Here is a 19,517-nt window from a genome sequence, read left to right on the forward strand (position 1 = left end):
TAATTGTATTATTAATGAGGTTTATTTTTTTACCTATTTATTGGCTATTCTAAATCTTTTACATGTATAGTTATTAAATATTTCAAAAGTACAAGAAAGAAGAGAAAATAGTACCAAAACCATTGTTTCTGTATCCCTCTATTTCATTCTGAGTTCACTTTCCATCTTCCTAAAGTACATACTTTAGTGTTGCATTAATTATAGGTATTTAATGTAAGCTGTCAGTCTTTGTCTGCAAATGTTTTTATTTCACCTTTTACTCTTGAATTATAGTTTACCTGAGTATTTTCTTTTTTTTTTTTATTGGGAAATTTTTGTTATACATTATTGTTTGTCAGTCACCATATAAATGCATCCCTTCACCCCTTGTGCCCATCCCCCACCCCTTGCCCCGGGTAACCACCAAACAGTTCTATCTGTCCATGTGTTGGTTTATCTTCCACAAATGAGTGAAATCACGTGCTGCTTGTCTTTCTCTTGCTGGCTTATTTCGCTTAACATAATACCCTCCAGGTCCATCCATGTTGTTGCAAATGGGACTGAATCCCATATTCTTAATTGCTAGGTATTATTTCCTGTTTTTGTTTCCCTCTTTTCAATTAATTTTCTTTAAAACACATGTTGTATTTGTTCATAGTTTTTTTTTTTGTTTTTTTTTTCAAAAATTGATATTAATATATTACTATCATCTACTCCTGAAACCATTCAAATTTCTTTAATTATTTTAGTAATAGCCATTAAAAGAAAAGGATATAGTTCAGAATTATACATATATATTTATTTGTTATGTCATTTTAGTTTCATTCAATCTGGAAGAGTTCCCAGGTTTTTCTTGACTTTTATAAAATCTTGACACATGGGAATATTAAAAGCCAGTTATTTTGTTTAATGCCCTTCAATGTGAGACTCTCAGATATTTCATCATAATCAGATCCAGAGTAACCATCTTTGGCAGGTATAACAAAGAAGTGATGCTGTGTCCTTCCCATCCAATCCTATAAAGGAACACCATTTCAATCTGTCTCATTACTTGTTTATTGATTTTGATCTTGAGTACTTGATTAAGATCACACACGCTAATATTATTCATTCTAAAGTTACTGTTTTTTTTTTTTCTTGCTTTCTTTTTTATATGTATAAGTACTTGGGATGGAGATATTCTTTTTTTTTTTTTAATTTTTTATTGCAGTAACATTGGTTTATAACATTGCAAAAATTTCAGGTGTACATCATTGTACTTCTATTTCTGCATGGACTACATCATGTTCACCACCAAAATACTAATTACAACCCATCACCACACACATGTACCGAATTATCCCTTTCACCCTCCCCCCTCCCCCCTTCCCCTCTGGTAACCACCAATCCAATCTCTGTCCCTATGTGTTTGTTTATTGTTGTTATTATCTACTACTTAATGAAGGAAATCATACGGTATTTGACCTTCTCCCTCTGACTTATTTCACTTTGCATTATACCCTCAATGTCCATCCACGTTGTCACAAATGGCTGGATTTAAGTCGTTTCTTATGGCTGAGTAGTATTCCATTGTGTATATATACCACAGCTTCTTTATCCATTCATCCCTTGATGGGCACTTAGGTTGCTTCCAAGTCTTGGCTATCGTGAATAAGGCTGCAATGAACACAGGGGTGCATGTACCTTTGCAAATTGGTGTTTTCAAGTTCTTTGGATAAATACCCAACAGTGGAATAGCTGGATCATATGGTAGTTCTATCCTTGATTTTTTGAGGAATCTCCATACTGTTTTCCATAGTGGCTACACCAGTTTGCACTCCCACCAGCAGTGTATGAGAGTTCCCTTCTCTCCACATCCTCTCCAACACATGTTGTTTCCTGTCTTGTTAATTATAGCCATTCTGACGGGCGTGAGGTGATATCTCATTGTAGTTTTGATTTGCATTTCCTGATAGTGATTTTGAACATCTTTTCATGTGTCTGTTGGCCATCTGTATATCTTCTTTGGAGAAATGTCTGTTCAGGTCTTTTGCCCATTTTTTAATTGGGTTGGTAGATTTTTGGTTGTTGAGATGCATGAGTTCTTTATATATTTTGGAGATTAAGCCCTTTTCAGATGTATGGTTGTCAAAGATCGTCTCCCAATTGTTAGGTTGTCTTTTCATTTTGTTGATGGTTTCCTTTGCTGTGCAGAAGCTTTTTAGTTTGATGTAGTCCCATTTGTTTATTTTTTCTATTGTTTCTCTTGCCCGGTCAGATGTGGTGTTTGAAAAGATGTTGCTAAGACCGATGTCGAAGAGCGTACTGCCTATGTTTTCTTCTAGAACTTTCACAGTTTCAGGTCTTACATTCAAGTCTGTAATCCATTTGGAGTTAATTTTTGTGTATGGTGTAAGGTAAGGATCTACTTTCATTTTTTTCCATATGGCTATCCAGTTTTCCCAACACCATTTGTTGAAGAGACTTTCTTTCCCCCATTGTATGTTCTTGGCTCCTTTGTCAAAGATTAGCTGTCCATAGATGTGTGGGTTTATTTCTGGGCTTTCGATTCTATTCCATTGATCTGTGTGTCTGTTTTTGTGCCAGTACCATGCTGTTTTGGTTACTATAGCTTTGTAGTATATTTTGAAATCAGGGAGTGTGATACCTCCAGCTTTGTTCTTTTTTCTCAGGATTCCTTTAGCTATTCGGGGTCTTTTGTTGTTCCATATAAATTTTAGGATTCTTTGTTCTATTTCTGTGAAAAATGTTATTGGAACTTTGATAGGGATTGCATTGAATCTATAGATGGCTTTAGGAAGTATGGACATCTTAACTATGTTAATTCTTCCAATCCAAGAGCACGGAATATCTTTCCATTTCTTTGTGTCTTCTTCAATTTCTTTCAGAAATGTTTTATAGTTTTCGTGTACAGATCTTTCACCTCTTTGGTTAAGTTTATTCCTAGGTATTTTATTCTTTTGTGGCAATTCTAAGTGGGAGGATATTCTTAATTACTCTTTCTGCTACTTCGTTGTTAGTGTACAGAAATGCAACTGATTTTTGTATGTTGATTTTGTATCCTGCAACTTTACCATATTCGTTTATTACTTCTAAAAGTTTTCTGGTGGATTCTTTAGGGTTTTCTATATATAAAATCATGTCATCTGCAAATAGTGACAGTTTCACTTCTTCCTTTCCAATTTGGATCCCTTTTATTTCTTTCTCTTGCCTGATTGCTCTGGCTAGGACTTCCAATACTATGTTAAATAGGAGTGGTGACAGTGGGCATCCTTGTCTGGTTCCTGTTCTTAGAGGGATAGCTTTCAGTTTTTCACCATTGAGGATGATATTAGCTGTGGGTTTCTCATATATGGTCTTTATTATGTTGAGATACTTTCCTTCTATACCCATTTTATTCAGAGTTTTTATCATAAATGGATGCTGGATCTTGTCAAATGCTTTCTCTGCATCTATTGAGATGATCATGTGATTTTTGTTCTTCATTTTATTAATGTGGTGTATTACGTTGATTGATTTGCGAATGTTAAACCATCCCTGCATCCCTGGAATAAATCCCACTTGATCATGGTGTATAATCTTTTTAACGTATTGTTGTATGCAATTTGCTAGTATTTTGTTGAGGATTTTCGCATCGATGTTCATCAGTGATATTGGCCTGTAATTTTCTTTTTTTGTGTTGTCCTTGTCTGGTTTTGGTATCAGGGTAATGTCAGCTTCATAGAATGAGTTAGGGAGCTTCCCTCCCTCCTCAATTTTTTGGAAGAGTTTGAGAAGGATAGGTATTAAGTCTTCTTTGAATGTTTGGTAGAATTCACCAGGGAAGCCGTCTGGTCCTGGACTTTTATTTTTGGGGAGGTTTTTGATTACTGTTTCAATCTCCTTACTGGTGATTGGTCTATTCAAATTCTCTACTTCTTGATCCAGTTTTGGAAGGTTGTATGATTCTAAGAATTTATCCATTTCTTCCAGATTGTCGAATTGGTTGGCATATAGTTTTTCATAGTATTCTCTTATAATCTTTTGTATTTCTGAGGTGTCTGTTGTAACCTCTCCTCTTTCATTTCTGATTTTACTTATTTGTGCCTTCTCTCTTTTTTTCTTGGTGAGTCTAGCTAAAGGTTTGTCAATTTTGTTGATCTTTTCAAAGAACCAGCTCTTGGTTTTATTAATTTTTCTATTGTTTTTTGGTCTCTATTTCATTAATTTCTGCTCTGATTTTTATTATTTCCCTTCTTCTACTGATTTTGGGCTTTGTTTGTTCTTCTTTTTCCAGTTCCTTTAGGTGCATTTTTAGATTGTTTATTTGAGATTTTTCTTGTTTGTTGAGATAGGCCTGTATCGCTATAAACTTCCCTCTTAGAACCGCTTTTGCTGTATCCCATAAATTCTGGCATGTCGTATTTTCATTTTCATTTGTCTCCAGGTATTTTTTGATTTCTTCTTTGATTTCTTCGTTAACCCAGTCGTTGTTCAGTAGCATTTTGTTTAATCTCCATGTATTTGTGGCTTTTCTGATTTTCTTCCTATAGTTGATTTCTAGTTTCATACCGTTGTGGTCAGAGAAGATGCTTGGTATTATTTCAGTCTTCTTAAATTTATGGAGACTTGTTTTGTGGCCTAATATGTGATCAATCCTGGAGAATGTTCCATGTGCATTTGAAAAGAACGTGTATTCTTCGGTTTTTGGATGGAATGCTCTGTATATATCTACTAGGTCCATCTGTTCTAAGGTGTCGTTTAAGGCCAATGTTTCTTTATTGATCTTCTGTTTGGATGATCTATCCATTGGTGTAAGTGGAGTGTTAAAGTCCCCTACTATTATTGTGTTACTGTCTATTTCTGTTTTTATGTCTGTTAATAATTGCTTTATATATTTAGGTGCACCTACATTGGGTGCGTAGATATTTACAAGTGTTATATCCTCTTGTTGGATTGTTCCCTTGATCATTATGTAATGCCCTTCTTTGTCTCTTTTTACAGTTTTTGTTTTAAAGTCTATTTTGTCTGATATGAGTACTGCTACCCCAGCTTTCTTTTCATTGCCATTTGCGTGGAGTATCTTTTTCCATCCCTTCACTTTCAGTTTGTGAGTGTCTTTAGGTCTGAAGTGTGTCTCTTGTATGCAGCATATATATGAGTCTTGTTTTTTTATCCAATCAGCCACCCTATGCCTTTTAATTGGGGCATTTAGTCCATTGACGTTTAAAGTAGCTATTGATAAGTATGTACTTACTGCCATTTTTTAACTTTTTTTTTTTTTTCCCTCAGTGTTTTAGTAGTCCTTCTCTGTTCCTTACTTCTTCTATACAGAATTGATGGTCACTTTAGTTTGACCTCTGTCTGAAAGCTGTACTCTTTAACTCCCCTCCTCCCTCCTTTTATGTTTTTGATATCATATCTAACCTCTTTTTTGTGCATTTGTATCCATTACATTCTAATCGTGGAAATAGATAATTTTTCCTATTTGTGGTCTTCTCTTTTCCCCTTAAATCAGTCCCTTTAACGTTTCTTGTAGCACTGGTTTCTTGGTGACAAACTCCTTTAATTTTTGCTTATCTGGGAAAATTTTGATCTCTCCTTCCATTTTGAACGATAACCTTGCTGGGTAGAGTATTCTTGGCTGTAAGTTTTTTCCTTTTAGCACTTTAAATATATCGTGCCATTCTCTTCTAGCCTGTAAGGTTTCTGCTGAGAAGTCAGCTGATAGCCTTATGGGGTTTCCTTTGTATGTAACTTGACATTCTCTTGCGGCTTTTAGGATTCTCTCTTTATCTTTAATTCTGGACATTTTGATTATGATGTGTCTTGGTGAGGGCCTCTTTGGGTTTATCTTGTTTGGGGCTCTCTGTGCCTCCTGTACCTGGATGTCTGTTTCCTTCCTTAGGTTAGGGAAGTTTTCATCTATTATTTCTTGAAATAGATTCTCTGCCCCCTTGTCTCGCTCTTCTCCTTCTGGGACACCTATAACACGGATGTTAGTGCGCTTGATGTTGTCCCAGAGGTCCCTTAGACTGTCCTCACTCTTTTTAATTCTTTTCTCTTTTACCTGTTCACCTTGGGTAATTTCTTCTAATCTTTCTTCCAGCTCACTGATCCGTTCTTCTGTATCCTCTACTCTGCTTTTGAGTCCCTCTAATGAGTTTTTCATTTCCAGTATTGTATTCTTCATTTCTGATTGGTTCTTTTTTATATCTTCCATTTCTTTGTTGACATTCTCACCGAGTTCATCTATTCTTCTCCCCAGATCAGTGAGCATCCTTAACACTCTTAGTTTGAACTCTCTGTCAGGTAGGTTGCTCATTTCTGTTTCACTTAGTTCCTTTTCTGGGGTTTTGTCCTGTTCCCTTACTTGGAATGTATTCTTTTGCCTCCTCATTTTGCCTCTTTCCCTGTGCTTGTGTCTACATATTAGGTAGGTCAGCTTCGTCTCCTGCTCTTGGATAGGTGACCTTATGTAAGTGATGCCTTAGGAGGTTTCCAGTGTGCTTCCCTCAGTTCTCAATGTTCCAGGGGTGGCCCCTATGTGGGCTACGTGTGTCCTTCTATTGTGGCCTGTTAGCTCTCCCTATAGGCGCCCAGGGAGGCTGAGTTATGCTCCTGGCCAGCTGTTGTAATGCTCAGCTGCTTGTAGTTGTTGTGGGCCCTTCAGTCTCTTTATCAGGTGTGGGGAGCCCCAGCACAGTTGGCTGTAAGTTCTAATACCACATTTGTGTTGCAGTATTTCTTTTAAGTGAGTAGGCCCCCAGTGTGGCAGGTTGTTAGTCTCAGGGCCTTAGAATTGCTGTAAACCTCTAGCCTATTAGGTCTCTTGTCAGCTCTCTGAGGATTGCAGCTGGGTGGGGCTGGCCTCAGGCACTGGAGCACCCAATTGTTTCAGGCTTTGGAAGGTGTGGCAAACCTCCTATGTGGGTCTTTGAGAAGCACAAGTCTTCTGCAGCTGACAAGCCCTGTTGCCCACAGGTCCACACAGTCAACACAGTCCTGCTCTGTGTGAGTGCCCCGACCTCCCCAAGCGGACCCGGTCTCTCCACGGTGGGAGCCCCACACACTCCGCCACCACCCCACACTCTCCACCTGCTCCTTGTGCACACCCTGCCCCGCTCAAGTCAGCTCAGTTGCCAGGCTGCAGAGAATCCAGTCACCAATCTATGCAGGCCCACACGTTGCCTGAGGGCTTGTTGTTGGGTGGGGCCAGTCTCTAGGGTGGGCTGCCTGCCCTGGCTGAGCTGGATTAAATCGGTGCTCTAGCGGGTGGAGCAGACCCTGGGCTAGCAGGTCTCAGGGAAAACTCCAATGGCGTCTGTGTCAGCACGCTCACACCAGGCCACAACAATGGCCGCCGCCAATGTCCCAGTCCCTGGAGAGGTCTCACCCCTCACCGAGATGCACTCAGGGCCTATTAGGTGAGTCTCTTGTCACCGAAGCACTGTGCACCTTTCTTTCTGGTGATTTTAGGATGCTTTCTGGAACGGGTGAGTTTGTGCGCGGGCCCTTTAAGAGCCAGTTTTAGTTTCTTTGTGAACCGGGTTTTCTGGGGGTGCTACCCAATGCTTTAGTAGCAGGCACAGTCAGATATTATGCCACTGGTGTCGATTGTGCTGGGTCCACAAAATGCCCACAGCGGGGGCGCTCCCCGGCTCAGGGCCCCGCGCCTCCAGGGAGGCTGCGTACCTGTGCGCTGCTCCCGGCGGCCATGAAGCTGGCGGCTTGTGACGGCGGCGTTTTTCCTCTCCGGAAGGGAGTCTCTGCCTCTTCTACCCCAGTTAGGATTGTCCGTTGTTGCAGGAGTTCCTCTCATCCAGTTTTCAGTTCTGTCTCGGGGGTAATTTTTCCACGAGTAGTTGTAAATTGGCTGTGTCTACGGGAGGAGGTGAGTTCAGAGTCTGCCTACGCCGCCATCTTGACTCCCGGGATCTAGTTTACCTGAGTATTGAATTCTAGGCTGATAGTTCTTTCACTTCAGCAATTTGAAGATATGATGTCATTTTATCTGCCCTCTGTTGTTGGTCTTGAGAAATCTGCTGACAGTCCTTTATGAGGAATCAGTCTTTTCTTTTTGGTTTCTATTTAAGATTGTGTGTGTGTGTGTTCTGCAGTTTCTCTGGGTGTGTCTAGATGTAGATTTATTTTTGTTTTTCCTGCTCTGGACTCACTGTGTTTATTGAATCTATAGATTCATATCTTTGCTTGATTCTGGAAAATTCTCAGCTATTTTCTCTTAGAATATTGCCTCTCCCCAGTTCTTCCAGTTCCCTATGGCACTTCTTTAAACATGTTTTTGGCCTTATTTAATTCTTTCATGGCCTTAATTTCTCCCCTAAGTAGTTACAGCACTTGCCAATCTTTTAAATCCCTATTTGTTCTGGCACTTCAGATTTCCCTTCTCTCTCAAGAATAGTTATTATATTTTATCCAATATATCTATATATTTATATGAGAACTTTTTTGCATTATCTTACTCTACCATTTTTGCTAGATAGAACTGAGTGTTGCCAGCTACTCTTCTTATACAGTTCATTTTTTTAATATACTCCAAGAGTTTTTCAAATTTTATTTGTAAGTTGTGTTTGGATATTGTAATTTAAAAGAACAGGAAAAGACAGTGGTTAATATTTTGGTGAGCCCAATACTGAAGATAAAGTGAAGCCATCTTTTCTTATAAAATTGATGGGCTTGGTTGTTTTTCTAGAGTTTTGACTATTGGTAATTTTGCTTAGGATTTCTAGTTTTAAAGGGCCCTGTAATTTTCTGAGCCTCATTTAATATTTTTGGATGTAATGAACCCCAGAATGCTCTCGTGGCACTAAATGAGAAAATATGGCATAGCAGTTAGGAGCAAGATCTGTGGAAATGAGACTACTTCTAAGGTTCCAGTCTTGTCTCTACCACTTAACTAACTGTGTGACTTTGGATACGTTACCGCTCTATGTCTCAGTCTCCCTGTCTATAAAGTGACAGCCTCATAGAGTTGTTGTTATGACTAAATGAAATACTATGTGTGTTAAGTGGCATATAGGAAGGTCTCAAAAATGTTAGATATTATTAATATAATCGTTTTCATTGATTTACAGTAGTTTTCTCATTTGATCCTTGCTCTTTCTGTCTGCAAACAGCCAGAGTCCAATTTGTGTAGATTAGAACTTGGGTCAGAAATTTGACTTGGTGCTATAAGATATATAACTATGAAGATTTTTGTTTTTTTGAAGTGTGAAAGTAAAAATTCCATCTTTTTATTAAAAATATATATGCACTTAAAGCCATTTCAGCTATAGTGTTTTTAATCAGCCACCTATGCCTGATTTAGCCTTCTTGAGGATAAAAGCACTTTGACTAAGAACAAGCAGAAACTGTCACCTCTGCCTAAAGATTGTAACACTACTAGTAGATTTAACTCCCAGAATGTTGTGACTCCATCTTTCTGTATGTCAGCCATATTGTCGAGTTTTTCAATACAATTTTCTGACCAATTCCAATCAAGATTATTATTAACACAGAATTAAATCATGTGAAAAATGTCCAATTGGAAAAGGGACTCTGATGTATGTATGTATAAATACCGTGCTTCATAACAATAGTAAGAAAGAAATAGAGAAAACTATTCAGATATTTCCCTGTTAAAGCATTATTGAAAAGGATCCACTGAGTGCCGAGGACCACTTATGGCCAATTTAAATTCATCCAATCAATCAACAATTATTTCTTATGTGCCTGCTATGTGCTAGGTAGTACTCTAGACCCTGGGAATACATTCGTGCACAAAACGCAAGGTGCTTTCATTCTAGTGAGGGAAACAGATAAACAAGAAAAATAAATATATAGAGGGAATGAGGGAATATTGGGGGATTATAATTTTAGATAGGATGGCTAGGGAAGGCCTCCCTAAGAAGATGGCATTTATATAAAGGACTGACGAAAACGAGGAAGTGAGCCAATCACTCATCCAGGGGAAGAACATCCTCTGGAAAAGCTACATTGGGCCTTGCATTTTGGAGGAAGGTCACTGTGTATGGAGCAGAGTGAGGGGTGCAGAAGAGTAGTAGGAGATTATGTCCTAGGAGTATTGGTGTATGTGTTTGTGTTTGTAGAAGGCCAGTTCATGTAGGGTCTGATAGGCCCTTGTAAGGACTTTAGCTTTTACTCTGAATAATTTGGGCAGACATTCAAGGTTTGAGCAGCAGACTTATGTGATCTGACTTACATTTTACCAGGATCACTCTGGCTGCTGTGTTGAGAATAGACTGAAGGAAGGGTAGCAAAGGTGGGAGCAAGGAGATCAGCATATTGTAATAATCCAGGCAAGTGATGATAGTGGCTACGACCAGTTTGGCTGTATTGGAGGTGGTGAGAAGTGATCATGTTCTAGATATATTTTCAAAATAGAACAACAGAGGGGCTGGCCCAGTGGTGATTAAGTCCGTGCGCTCCGTTTCGGCGGCCTAGGGTTCACAGGTTTAGATCCCAGGTGCAGACCTATGCACTGCTTATCAGGCCATGCTGTGGCAGGCATCCTCTATAAAGTAGAGGAAGATGGGCACGGATGTTAGCCCAGGGCCAATCTTCCTCAGCAAAGAGAGGAGGATTGGCAGTAGATGTTAGCTCAGGGCTAATCTTCTCATAAAAAAAAAAAAAGTAGAACAACAGAATTGCTGATAAATTGACTGTGGAGTGTAAGAGAAAGCGAGGTATTAACTCTGTTGGGTTGGCCTGAGCAACTGGAAGAATGGACTTGCCATTTACTGATTTGAGGAAGACTGAGAGAAGCAGGTTTGGAAGGAATATCACGAGTTCTGTTTTGAACATGTTAAATTTGAGATGTCTAATAAACATCCAAATGGAGATACTGAATAGGTGATTGGGTATATGAGTCTGGAGTTCAGGCAAGAGACCTAGGCTGGATTATGAATTATGAATTTGGGAGGGCTGAACATATAGATGGTAGTCAACGCCATGAGAGAAAGAGAGTGTAGATGAATAGAGAGGTGGTCCAAGGATTGATTCCTGCCACACTCCAGTGTTTCAAGGGTTAAGAAGGTGAGGAGAAACCAATACAGGACACTAAGAAGGAGGAGCCAATGAGGTAGAAGAAAGCCAGGAGAGTGTGGATCCTGGAAGCCAGGGGAAAGTGTTTCAAGGAGAAGAGAGGCATGGGAGGCATCAACTGTGTCAGATGCTGCTACTTGATCAAGTAAGATAAGAACTGAGAGTTTACCATCAGATTTACCGGTGTGGAGGTCTTTATTGATCTTAATATTATTACAAGTACTGTTGGTGGCATGGATGAGGTAAAAGCTTGATTTGAGTAGGTTTCAAGAGAATGAGAAACAGAGTAGGGAGAGCAAAAATGGACACTTCAAAGAAGTTTTTGTGTAAAGGGAAAAATGGAGGGGGAAATGGTGACGAGAGGGTTCTTTTAGCTTGAAAGAAATATACTGATAAGAAAAATTCGATAGAGAAATGTGATGATGTGGAGGACAGAGAACTGCTGGAGCAACATCCCTGAATAGACAGGGGTGGAACCCACACAAGTGGAGAGATTGGCCTCAAACTGAATATTACTTTCCCTTTTAGTATACTTGTAACATGATAAACTATTATATTAAACATTTCATAGTAAACCATTGCTTCTTCCAGATTAAGAAAATGGATAATTTAGCTGTTGTTGCTTGAACTAGGAAGGTCCCTAATCAGTCTAACTATACATGTGTCAGTAGGCATTATTCGAGGTGAGTGAAATATGAAGAATGTTTTTTAGACATAAAGGCCTTTGTTAGCCAAAAAAGAAATCTTTCTTTCAGCTCTTGTTCTCATTCACTGTCCCTTTACCACTTCACAAAGACATTGATGAGTTTACATCTTAGGTTAACTAAGAATATGATGAGCTATTTTTAGCAATGCCTTCTCAGAGTGTAATGTGGCATGAGTAACAAGTAATTAGATGAACTTTTGTATATCCTTTATATACAGTAGCCTTGGCAAATCTCCCTATTATAGGTAGAATTGCACTTAAAATGACAAATCCTGTAGTGAAACCCCCTAGCTAATGATCGAATGTCCTTTACAACATAAGATCTGATAAGGTACTCGATAGCTCCTGAGTTTTTACTTACTGTTGATTAAGTTCTTTCTCATGTTGAGCCTAAATTGGTTTTCATGTAATTAATTATAATTTGCTTTGACAGCTTTGGGGCTTTACATAACAATTTTAATTCTTCTACATGCCTTTGAAGCAGCTATCATGTTTCACCCGAGTCTTTTTCTACCTAGCAAGCGTTGGTATTCTCTCCTGTTGTCTGTTGGGGTTTTGAGTCCCTTCAGCATCATCAGCTTTAGCTCGTTGTCAGTGTCCCTCTTTAAAGACAGTGCTCAGAATTGACCATATAATATTTTGTGTATTGTTTGATTAGTACAGTCATATAATCTCCCTTTTTCTAGATACTATACCTTGATTAATGCAGTTTATAATCACATTTGTTCTGTTTAGTTGTAGCTATATCATTCTCACAAGACTCACAAAAGCTTAGGAAAACCCCAAGACCAAAATCTCAACCTGTGCATTTGTAGTTATTTTTTGGGCCCAAGTATAGGACTTTATTTAATTCCTTCGTCTTGTTAAATTTGGCCCATCATTCCAAGCTACCAACACATTTTTGCGTTTTCTTCCAACATAGTTATTATATTTCCCAACTTCATGTTACCTCTAAAACTGATGTACCTGCCTTCATCCTAGGTCACTGCTAAAGATGATGAACTGGACGGAGCCAAAGACAGCCTTGTATCAGTCACTAAAAAAGCCATATGCCAGATATTTGTTTAATACCTTCTATTTGCACTGTCCTGATCACTGGGAAATTATAAATAAATAAAAAAATTTTGAGGAGCTCACAGCCAAGTGGGAGAATAGATACACAGAATACAGTTACACAGGGTAATTACTGCAGTGGAATATGAACAAGATAGATTGAGAACACAGAGGAAAAAGCTCCTAAGTCTTCCAGGCAGAAACTTCCTTCCAGATTGTTAGTTGTCTTGTCCTTTAATCAAAAAAGTACAAATCCACCTAATTGACCTGTTTCTGTTTCCCCATCTGGTTCACAAGGATATGGAGAAAGACTCTGACATACGTGTACTGAAATCTGCCCACAATCTATTTACCACATTTCTCTTTTTTACCAGCCTAGTACCCTGCCAGAAAAAAAGAAGAAAATGAAGTTATTGTTAGACTTACTTTTTAATGTAATTAATTTATATATAATATATATTAATCTACATACATACATCTTTAGCAGCAAGAGCAGGGGAAATGTGAAATAGATTAGAATAGATTCTAAAAACCAGAAGAAAAAAATCGAATGAGATTTGCAGGCTGAGATCCCTCAGTTGCCATAGTTGAAGTTCCAAGTTGGGCCTTGTGCTTTCTGATGGCCAAAGCAAAACCAAAAACATGGTGTTAGTTCTCACCGGCTGAGAGGGAAATAGTTCCTGTTCTTAAGGAGGAACAGAGCTTTTGCTAATACTGACAAGGGTACTGTGGGGGCTCATCGAGGATACAGTGAGAGATTTAATGGATAATGTCTGAGCATATATTTCTACTGTAAGGGCACTGTTAGACAGTGCTTACTAATTTTATTATTGGAGAGGAAATTGATCAAAGAACAGATTTAATACTAAAGGCTGAGAGAACTTGTAAAAAGGAAAGCTGTGCAACTTTGAACAAATAAATTCATGGGAGATATGAAATCTTTTGTGGGACTCACCTATAGCTTTCCCAGAACATGGATCTCCCCCAGCACCAGTTTGAGAAGTATTGCTTTAGGCTGTTGTTTATAGCATCCTTCATAAGAAAGGAACACCATTTCCTTGGTAGGTTAATAATATTTTTTATACATCTACACAAAATGATTCTTTGATCAAATAAATATAAGAAGCTCTGATTTAAACAAGTTTCTTTACTGATGGACATCTCTTTAATGTACAATGTGAAACTCCCAGAGGGAGTTTTCTAAACCTTATTTGACCATAGAACCCTTTCTGGGGGTGTATCTGTTCATGAAGCGTAAGTTAGGGAATGAAGGAATGAATATTTTTCATATCCTTCAAACAACCCTCCTCAAAGAGAAAGAATGTGGCAGCCACCTTGTCATATATTTGTCAACCCCAGCCAGGGGTCTATGTTGGGCAATGCTGTTCTTCCCTCTCTCGCTCTCTCAAACTCAGGGTGATGTGGTCTCTTTCTCCCAATACTCTTCTCATTTCCTCATAACAGGAACCAAAGTACAAGTTCCCCTCTTCACTTCCTCTGCCTTTTTCAAGGTGAAACTGTGATCAGAGCAAGTCAGGAACTTGTTGTCACATGGCTTTTTTGCCAAGTTAGACTTCTGAGATGCCCGTCACTGCAATTAACTTTGCTGAATTTGTGACTAGATCAGAGTTTACAATCTGCTTTCTCCACCTGGCTTCCATCCCTCTCACAATATCATTATGTATAGTAAGTCTAACATGTTTCTTTTATAAGTGGTTTTTTAAAAATTTATTGTAAACAGGCAAAAAATCTTGGTTCTAATTGGATTAATTTTGGTTTACCTTAGGAATCCCAAATCCTAAAATGCAAAAAGAGCAAGTATTGTATAACAGTGATTTTTTTTTTTATATAATTTATTTATTTATTGTTTTTCCCCCCAAAGCCCCAGTAGATAGTTGTATGTCATAGCTGCACATCCTTCTAGTTGCTGTATGTGGGACGCGGCCTCAGCATGGCCGGAGAAGTGGTGCATCGGTGCACACCCGGGATCCGAACCCAGGCCACCAGTAGCAGAGCGCACGCACTTAACCGCTAAGCCACGGGGCCGGCCCTAACAGTGATTTTTTAAAAATAAACTTAAGTAATAGTACATTTAAAAAATACTGTAATGAATATTACATTTTATTCATTTATTTATAATACTCCAGAATCATATATAATATTGTCTTTGGATATATGCACTTTATAATTGTAAATCATATATTTAATTATTTGCGTTCTTCTCTCCCCCTTAAATTCCTATACATATTCTCTTATGTTGACATAGAAAACATACTTGTAATCCTTAATATCTATAAAATACTGGAATATTGTCATATCCCATTTTGACAGATTCGAAGCCACTTTGACAGTTCTGAAGCCACTTTTATTTGACAGTTGAGCTTTTAAAAAATTTTTGCAACTTTAAAAGAGGTATTGATATCATTATATAAATTGCCTTTTTTCTCTGGCTTATTTTTTGGGCTGTATTCCCATGGATAGGACTACGAAGTCAGCAAATATAATTAATTTCCTAGCTTTTTTATGACAGTGATTTTCTAACCTTTTTGTTTTCTAATTTCTAGGTACAGGAGCTCCATGAAGAGGAGGCACAGTGGGTGAACTATGATGAGGATGAGTTGTGTGTGAAGATGCAGCTAGCTGATGGGATCTTTGAGAGCTTGATCAGAGATACTATTGATGTTCTGAATCAGATCAGTGAAAAACAGGGGAGAATGCTACTTGTGTGACATCTTGCAAATAAATCGAACACTGAGTGCTAATATGAGTCCTGGGCCTTTCTGCCTCCTGATAAACACCCCATCTCCATCATAGCAAGAGTGCCTCCGGACCTTGTACCTCCAAGACTACTGGTTTGGAGTTCACGGGACAGTGCGGTATATCTGGTATTACAGCCTTTGCCTTTAGAGACTGTCCACTGGATTAATTGGTTGTTTTCGGTGGGCAGGGTTGCACTCCTGTTGTTGACACACAGTATAATCCTACACCTCTTATTAGCACCTACTGGGTCTCAGATGAGGGCTGAAAACACCAGACTTACCTCTTAGCTTAGACTAGGGTATCACTTCCTTGAGTGTGAAGTCAGGCAGGAGAGGTATATAGGTAAATGCGTCATATCTTCGTTGAAATGTATCCTGGTCTACACCATGAAAGTCATAAATGGACATTATAGTCTCTAAACAGTATTAAACCCTTAACCACTTCTAAATAGGCAAGTTTAATAATGTGTGCCTATTTCACATTCTGGAGTTTATTTCTTTTTGAAGACCATTTTCTTCCATTATTGCAGCTGAGCAGCACGAAGTGGACTGTCAAGTTAACAGAAATCAGTGGTAGCCTTGCTTTCTGAGCACCATCTAAAGAAATTTAAACCTTTGCATTATTTTTAGTTTTCTCTATATGGGCATGAAAACAAAGAAATGCCCCACTGAAGACTGGGCTCAAAGGACTGATGCAGGGCTGGCTCTTCTACCCCTTGTCTACCCCTGCACTTTTCTTACTCCTTATGAACCTGTACCAGCGGCTCCCAGAATCACAGATCCTCAGGACCATCTCAGGCATCCAGGCATGGCAAAAGTAGAAATAATTCCTTTTGGCCTTCAAACTTTCAACCCCCATCTCTCCCCAAGAAGTCAGAGACGCTGTTACTTGAATGATTTAGGAAATGAGTGTGTGCACCAAAGACACAAAGATATTGTCTATTATTTGTGTGCTTGTTTTCCGCTATGGAACTTTTTAATTTATTTTAAGATAAATTATACAGTTGAAAATGTGTGTCCCTATTCAGAAGTGAAAGATTTGTCTTGTAATAGTTAAACTTCCGTCTTGAAGCTTCTATGGTTCATAGTCTTTGCACAGGAAACCTATGGTTTTAACAAACCCATATACATATCGAAGAAGGCAGTTTAATTCAGTGAAAAGAAGATGAGCTTTTCCAGGATCACCTGCAGTAGCAGGAATGGGATAAAATGATTTAAAGACGCTGTAAAATTCAATTCTGCCTCTCTTGCAGCATTGCTTCTCACAACTATTACCTGTATCTGAAAAAATATAGACTCCAGCTGCTACATTAGAGCATACGTGATGCTCTCCTGGGACCTCAGTACCTGCCTTCTCGACTGGTTTCTCTTAATCAGTCCTATCCTTCAAGTAATCTAGAAGAATGTGGATAATCTTAGGCGTGAATGTAAATGCCTTAATATTGAAGGTCCTGATTAGAAGCATGATATAGACATCCACTGGATTCACATATACAAATATCCTGGAATGTTATAGCTTCAAAATGTGTTAGAAAAACCCCAAAGATGGTATAATCTTTAAGTGTGCACGTTCGTTCATTTCTGCATCTTCCTTCCAAACTTGCCTTTGCGTCTCAAATGTTTCACTATGCACACTTCCATTTCTCTTTGGTTTCATCTTGTCATTATGAAAAACTTACTGAAATAATCATTGGAATATTTGCATTTTGCACAATGACTGGTATGATAGCTCTTGACAAATAAGGAAAGCACTGAAATGTTGTGATTGGGTCTCGGGAAATGCTCACATTGGTGTGTTGCCAGCATTTCTTCTGGGCTTTTGGTGTTGAGCTCTAGTCTTGTAGCCATAATGAGCAAATGGACTAAGAGAAGCTAGGGTTTCTTGGGATTCTTAACCAGTAGTGTGGAGAGAGTATTTTCATGTGGCCAAGGAAAAGCAAAGGCTTTTCAGTTTGTGTTATCTGGAAGACAGTAAAACATCTGGTCTGCATCCTTTGGCTGTTTGTAGGATTACGTTGTCCTTATGATACTGAAACTTTACAGCTGCTGTAAATTTTTTATAAATGAATATGAAAATAATATAATAGGAATATAGGTTGTTTTTCTACATCCTCATTATTTGGACCTAAATCAATTTTTAATAAGAAAGTTTATCTTTACTCTTTGTGATATTATGATTCCAGAAAAGGAAAACAATGATATAAATCCATGGAATCAGCAGTCTGGACTTAGACTTCCCTGGAAAGAATGCTGCCGGGACTGTGGCAGTAGCCGTCCTGACATTCTCCAGCTGTCTGTACTGTCTTGAGAATCCTGGGTTCCAGATGAGAGGCAGGAATAGATCAGTCTTACTCCTTGCTAGAAATGATTATCCATAGTTTGGTAGCAGAAAACAAAGGAATCTATAATTAGCAGATTTTTATTATTTTAACTATTTGGATATAATTGAAAAGGGGTTTATTATTAGGATTAGGAATGATAAATATGGATACACAGCCACTCGTTCCATATTGTGATCTTTTAATCAAGCTCTGCCTCTTAACCAAGAATCTAAATATTCCCTCGTTCTAATCTTTGTTCCTTCTCCCCATACCCCCATCCTCTTTCAGTTGTTCTTCATAATTCCTCTAAGAAAAAGATCTTTGCATCAGCAGTAATATCTTTTAGAATAGCACTATCCGAATTTAGTAGTAAACCAACATATAGGCATCAGATTTATATCTGAGTCCAAAATAATTTGTGCTATCCAGAGTCCTTAACTCTGGGTTAAATAAGTACAGGGTATAGATTCCCTCTTCAGGTCTAAACAGGAATTTTTACTCTAGGGAAAAGTGGGAAGAGCTCAATGGTAGTTAATTAGGAAGGTAATTTTTCTTTTACCTAAAAGAAAAGAAAATTCCTTCTGTGACTACAGGTCTCTGAGAAATTATCTTTCAAAAGAGATTTCATTGCTCATAGAGTGTTGTGGCCTATTGATAAAAACAATTTTGTTCACTTTCTTGTCTTGAAAAAAGTGGCCTTAGCTTTTTGCAATACTTGAATAAAGTGTGTACTCGCACAGCATTAGAGACTCACAACTTTTCTGCAAGTTCAAACTTACATCTTCTTTTACTACCTTAAGAATACTAGTGAATAAAACATTAATTCAAAGAGCAAATGATAGAAACTACAATGATGTTTAATGCAAATTGTAGGAATTTACATGTTTACAAATCATCTTAAACTGGTTGTGCAGCAATTCAATAAAATATCTTTGTATTATAAAATGTGAAGAAAGAAATGTAAATTGATGTAAAGGAGGTACTGTCATTTTAATTAACCTATGTTTAATAGCTTTTCCTTCCGGACTTTGCAAAGCCTTCTCGGTAAACATGTTGCAAAGCGTTCTCTGGGAGGCCCAGCCTCCGTGTGTGTACTGTATTGTGCAGACATGAAAAAACAAACCCGTTTACTGTGTATGTGTAAATAGCCTGGTCATCAGGCTGTTTTCAGCCAATAGTCACATCCAGTGCAACTTCGCACAGACTTAGGGTGTGGTTTGTAAGTAGGATCTGTAAAATAACTGGGAGGAATTCCCATGTATACCTGTGTAAATAGATTTGTTAACTGAAATGTACTTTAAGAAAAGATAAAATCTGTAAATAAACTGATTTATAAATTAATTTCATGTCCGGTGTTTATTCTTTTCCCCTTTTGAGCCAAGTTTGGAAAGCCAGTTCCCGTAAAATCCACTTATTTCTGATCGCTTACTCAGTAGCAGAACGCTTATGCCTGGGCGATAGAGTAAGGAGAGCTGTGTGTAGGAGCTATTTACTCTGTACATAAACGCCTTCACCACATACATCTGAGCAGCCTGGGTTTTGACATTCATCACTGGATGGTTCAGCAGTCGTTGAGCACAACTTCTTGTTCTGAGCACTGTGCTGAGTGCGGGGGTGTAGCCAAGAGGACAGACATAGTTCCTGACCTCATGGAGC

At 38.4% G+C, this 19,517-nt stretch overlaps 1 protein-coding gene across 5 annotated transcripts in view; it reads left to right on the forward strand.

Moving 5' to 3' along the window:
* Positions 1 to 19,202, forward strand: part of CEP350 (centrosomal protein 350) — a 161,656-nt gene extending 142,454 nt beyond the window's left edge. For all 5 annotated transcript variants that reach the window (XM_087438615.1, XM_087438610.1, XM_087438599.1 and 2 more), the window contains one exon: positions 15,346 to 19,202. In XM_087438615.1, the coding sequence (XP_087294741.1) occupies positions 15,346 to 15,510 (165 nt within the window). In that variant the 3' untranslated portion in view covers positions 15,511 to 19,202. The remainder of the gene's footprint in view (positions 1 to 15,345) is intronic.
* Positions 19,203 to 19,517: the final 315 nt, after the last annotated feature.

The sequence above is a fragment of the Ceratotherium simum genome, chromosome 2 (assembly GCF_057802395.1).
Source record: "Ceratotherium simum simum isolate JZ-2026a chromosome 2, ASM5780239v1, whole genome shotgun sequence".
NCBI lineage: Eukaryota > Metazoa > Chordata > Mammalia > Perissodactyla > Rhinocerotidae > Ceratotherium > Ceratotherium simum.